At 33.4% G+C, this 4,350-nt stretch overlaps 1 protein-coding gene across 1 annotated transcript; it reads left to right on the top strand.

The window, feature by feature from the left end:
- Positions 1 to 224: 224 nt before the first annotated feature.
- Positions 225 to 3,949, top strand: LOC126615935 (beta-glucosidase 24-like). The gene is made up of 13 exons (XM_050283860.1): positions 225 to 407; positions 590 to 659; positions 922 to 980; positions 1,166 to 1,241; positions 1,372 to 1,449; positions 1,586 to 1,673; positions 1,765 to 2,020; positions 2,187 to 2,302; positions 2,491 to 2,708; positions 2,794 to 2,825; positions 2,940 to 3,042; positions 3,196 to 3,304; positions 3,482 to 3,949. Exons 1-13 carry the CDS (start codon positions 231 to 233, stop codon positions 3,723 to 3,725), a joined length of 1,626 nt encoding a protein of 541 aa, XP_050139817.1. The 5' UTR covers positions 225 to 230; the 3' UTR covers positions 3,726 to 3,949.
- Positions 3,950 to 4,350: the final 401 nt, after the last annotated feature.

Below are 4,350 nucleotides of genomic sequence, written 5' to 3'. Positions count from 1 at the left end.
TTTGGTTACAGAAATTTTACTCCATCTATTAATATAAGTCACGCGTAGTAGTACGCTCAATGAGGCGTTACATTTAAAGCCCGGTTGTCTTCAGAAAATAATAGAAGAAAAAAAGAAAGAGAAAAGTTGTTATTTATTATTCTAACTTGTACAGTTGTACGTACGTACTCTATATAAACGGCGCCATGCAGCATGGTAGGAAGACACGCAAGAAACACTCACAGTTAACTATGGCAATGCAGTATCGTTCTTTGCTTTTGTGTATGGCACTACTCATTGGTTTCGCATCGACAAAAACCAATGCTGCCGATACTGATCGACCAGTTAAATGTGGTTTGCTTCACAGGGAAAGCTTTGATTTTCTTGAACCAGAGTTCCTATTTGGCGCAGCTTCCGCATCTTATCAGGCTAGTCTCTTCTAGGGCTTAGCTAATTAAATACACTTTAATTTGTTTTAATCTGTAATTTCGTATAGTTACTTAGGTTTAGTTTAATTTCAACGTCAAATCAATTAGCATCCCTGCATGGATATATTGATACATATTCATTTTGTATGTACTCTTAAATATTTTGTATACGTACATTTCAGGTAGAAGGTGCTTGGAATGAACATGGCAGAGGACCAAGCATATGGGATAACTACACCCACCAATATCCAGGTCTGTTTAATCATATCACTTAGCTAAAATGTGTTATTGACACTTGGCTAAGCCATTCTTTTGTTTCTCAACGGGATCACAACTTTTCTTTTAATACAATGATGTTTAATCAATCACCATTACGTGAATCAAATATAAGGTATCTCCCTCAAAAGTAAAGTGAAAATCATTATATGCATACACATGCATATTTAAATAGTTTCACAAGATTTTTTTACTTACTTTGTAGATAATAAAAATTAATTCGGTTAATTAATTGCAGAAAGGATCGTTAATCGAAGCAATGGAGACATCGCTATTGATCAATATCACCGTTACAAGGTTCCAACGTCACAAAATTTTATTTCATACATCCTTTGTTCTTGAAGTTGATCATGATCATGATCAGCACAACGTATATATACACTAAGTTTTGGATCCTTAAGAAAACATGAGACATATTGAAGACAAGACCTTTACTTTCAGCTTCTTTCATATGATAATGCATGCCTTTTGTGCCATTATAGGAAGATGTGGGCATCATGAAGAATATGGGGATGGATTCTTATAGGTTCTCTATCTCATGGTCGAGATTGTTACCAAGTAATGTTGACGATTCAATCCATATATTTGATTGGGACCAATTAGTTTATAGTTTAACATGTTCTACTTAATTTAATTTCTACTTGTTGATAGGTATTCACTTATTTAATAGTTTTGCTCGAATTATTAGATGGAAAGCTAAGCGGGGGAGTTAACATGGAAGGAATCAAATACTACAACAATCTAATCGATGAACTCCTACGCAGTGGTGATGTTTTTATCTTATCACATATATAACATCATTACATTAATATATCATGAGATCTACATGCGCACTCATAAAACAACATTTAATCAGTAAACATATAAAATTTTAATTTATTGATTGATCCTGCTATATATAGGTCTAACGCCATTCGTGACACTTTTTCACTGGGATATTCCCCAAGCTTTAGTTGACGAGTATGGTGGTTTATTAAGTCCTCGTATTGTGTAAGTGAAGAAATTTTATCCTCCCAATAATATTGATTATTCACTTAAGTAAATACTAGTAACAAATGCATTTTGAAATGTGTATATATAGGGATCACTTTAAGGATTATGCAGATCTTTGTTTTATGCATTTTGGTGACCGAGTAAAGCACTGGCTCACTTTGAATGAGCCATTTACTGTAAGTAACCATGGTTATGCAATCGGGACTCACGCACCGGGACGATGCTCTGCTTGGCAAAAACTGAACTGCATTGGTGGAAATTCAGCTGTTGAACCATATTTGGTGACACACCACCAACTCCTTTCTCATGCAGCCACTGTGAAGTTGTACAAGACTAAATACCAGGTCTAATTAATTATTTATTTGGGACTGAATATTTGGTTCTTAATTAAAAATTCTATTTGAGGCATTATTTTGTTACAATAAATTAGGAATACTTGGCATATTGAGATAAACAACGGTGATATTTTTGTCTACCTCTTAATATATATTCTTGAACTTTCTTATGTAGGCATATCAAAATGGTGCGATCGGATTAGCAGTAGTGACACACTGGTTTGAGCCTGCTTCGAAGGCAAAAAAAGATATAGATGCCGCAAATCGAGCTTTGGATTTTATGTTTGGATGGTAAATATATTATTGAAATATACATATATATATATCACCTAGTATTTTTCAATCGGATGTATCAACTAGTTAAATATTTTATGTATAAATACTTTATCTTTTTTATACAAAATTAAAAAATATATATAGTTAGCAAGACATTATATGCTACCATGAGTTTATGCTTGGAATATCTGTATATTTTGTAGGTTTATGGACCCAATCACAACTGGTGACTATCCCCGGAGCATGCGAACATATGTTGGATCACGATTACCTCAATTCACAAAAGAGCAATCCGATTCTCTAAATGGGTCATATGATTTTATAGGAATCAATTACTACTCTGCTAGATATGCAAGCAATCCACTAGAGAATTCATCTGACCCTGAAAGCTACATAAATGATCCTCATGTTAATGCGACAAGTGAGTACAAATTAAAAACTTATTTCAAGCAATTAATTAAGTTCTCAGAATAATTAGATTCTAATATTTGTGTATATTATGACAGCTGAGGTTAATGGAAAACCCATTGGTCCACGGGTACACATCCAACTTGAACTTAAAAGTTTTTGGCATTTGGAGGATTAATATGTATTTTTTCTGCTTAAAAACATAACTCATGAGAATTTCAATTATCTTTAAATGGTCTTGTAGGCTGCTTCGGATTGGTTATACATTTATCCAAAAGGAATTCACGATCTTATGATTTATACCAAGGAAAAGTATAATGATCCAGCCATTTATATTACTGAAAATGGTAAGCAATACTTTCAAGCCTTAATTAATTACATTATCAAAGTTTCACATGTGTATACATGACTAAATCAGGTGCAGTCTAAACTCAAAAACTAAATGCAGATTTCATTTTAAAGAAAATTATCAACGCATATAATAATTCATTATGTTGCAGGCGTCGATGAGTTCACTAATAGCAGCTTATCACTCGAACAAGCCCTTAATGATACCATAAGAGTCAACTACTATCGTGACCACCTTTGTCACCTTCAAGCAGCAATTCAGTTAGTACCTTGTTTAGGAATTCAATAAGGCTATATATAGTGTTATACATATATATATACACACACACACACACACACACATATATATGCCTTCTTACAATTCTTTTTTATTTTATTTTACATTTAATTATCCGTATCAATGCATTTGGTTGCTTTGTTTTCTATATGTGTGTGCAGATCGGGTGCTAAAGTAAAAGGATACTTTGCATGGTCGATACTGGATAACTTTGAATGGGCAGAGGGATATCGTAGTCGATTTGGTCTTAACTATGTGGACTATGATGGTGCACTGACAAGGTACCCAAAACGCTCGGCGAACTGGTTCAAAACTTTCTTGAAGAAGAGCCAAAGAAATATGAAAAATATTCAAGTACCTGCGGATGATAATGATGAGGACATCAAACTTATTTATCAAATTTGAATCCCAAATAATGAATAAAGTACAATGGATTTACCAGAGTCGTTGTGCGAGTTGTTTTTCGAGTTTTAGTTTTCTGTTTGACTCATAATGAGTCAGAATAAGTTGCAGCAACTCAGTATGAGTTTGTTGTCCCTCCTTGTAACTTTTTTATTTTTACTTTTGCTTTATGTTGTTGATGTATTCAAGCCTGTTGGATTTCATGACAAAGGTGTTTTCATCCTTTGTGAATTTGGTTGGGAAAATACCATCTATTATTTAAATGTTATTTATGTACTCCCTCCTGTATTTGTATTCGCCTTTGTGGCTTTTGGCTGGCCCTTTGTTTATGAATCCGATTTCTCATTATTTATAATAAAAATAAAAGAAAATTAGAGTTATTTCCTTGAAGCTAATTTTTTTCTTATCTTCAACTAATTGAAAATATGATAAATATTTCAACCTCTTTTAAGTCATTGCAAGGTTTTTTTATCTTTTATCAATGTTGGACTCTTTTATAATTACATCCTCACACCTTGCTCATGTGTGGTGATTTTCAACCCAAATACATGGACAACATGAAATGGGTGATGCGGAGCACGTGGGGCTTCAAACATGGGCCAACCAGTTTTGATACCATGAAAAAAGT

The sequence above is a fragment of the Malus sylvestris genome, chromosome 3 (genome assembly GCF_916048215.2).
Source record: "Malus sylvestris chromosome 3, drMalSylv7.2, whole genome shotgun sequence".
In the NCBI taxonomy this organism is placed as follows: Eukaryota; Viridiplantae; Streptophyta; class Magnoliopsida; order Rosales; family Rosaceae; genus Malus; species Malus sylvestris.
The sequence above is the reverse complement of the archived record's forward strand: the minus strand, read 5'-3'. Positions and strand labels throughout refer to the sequence as shown.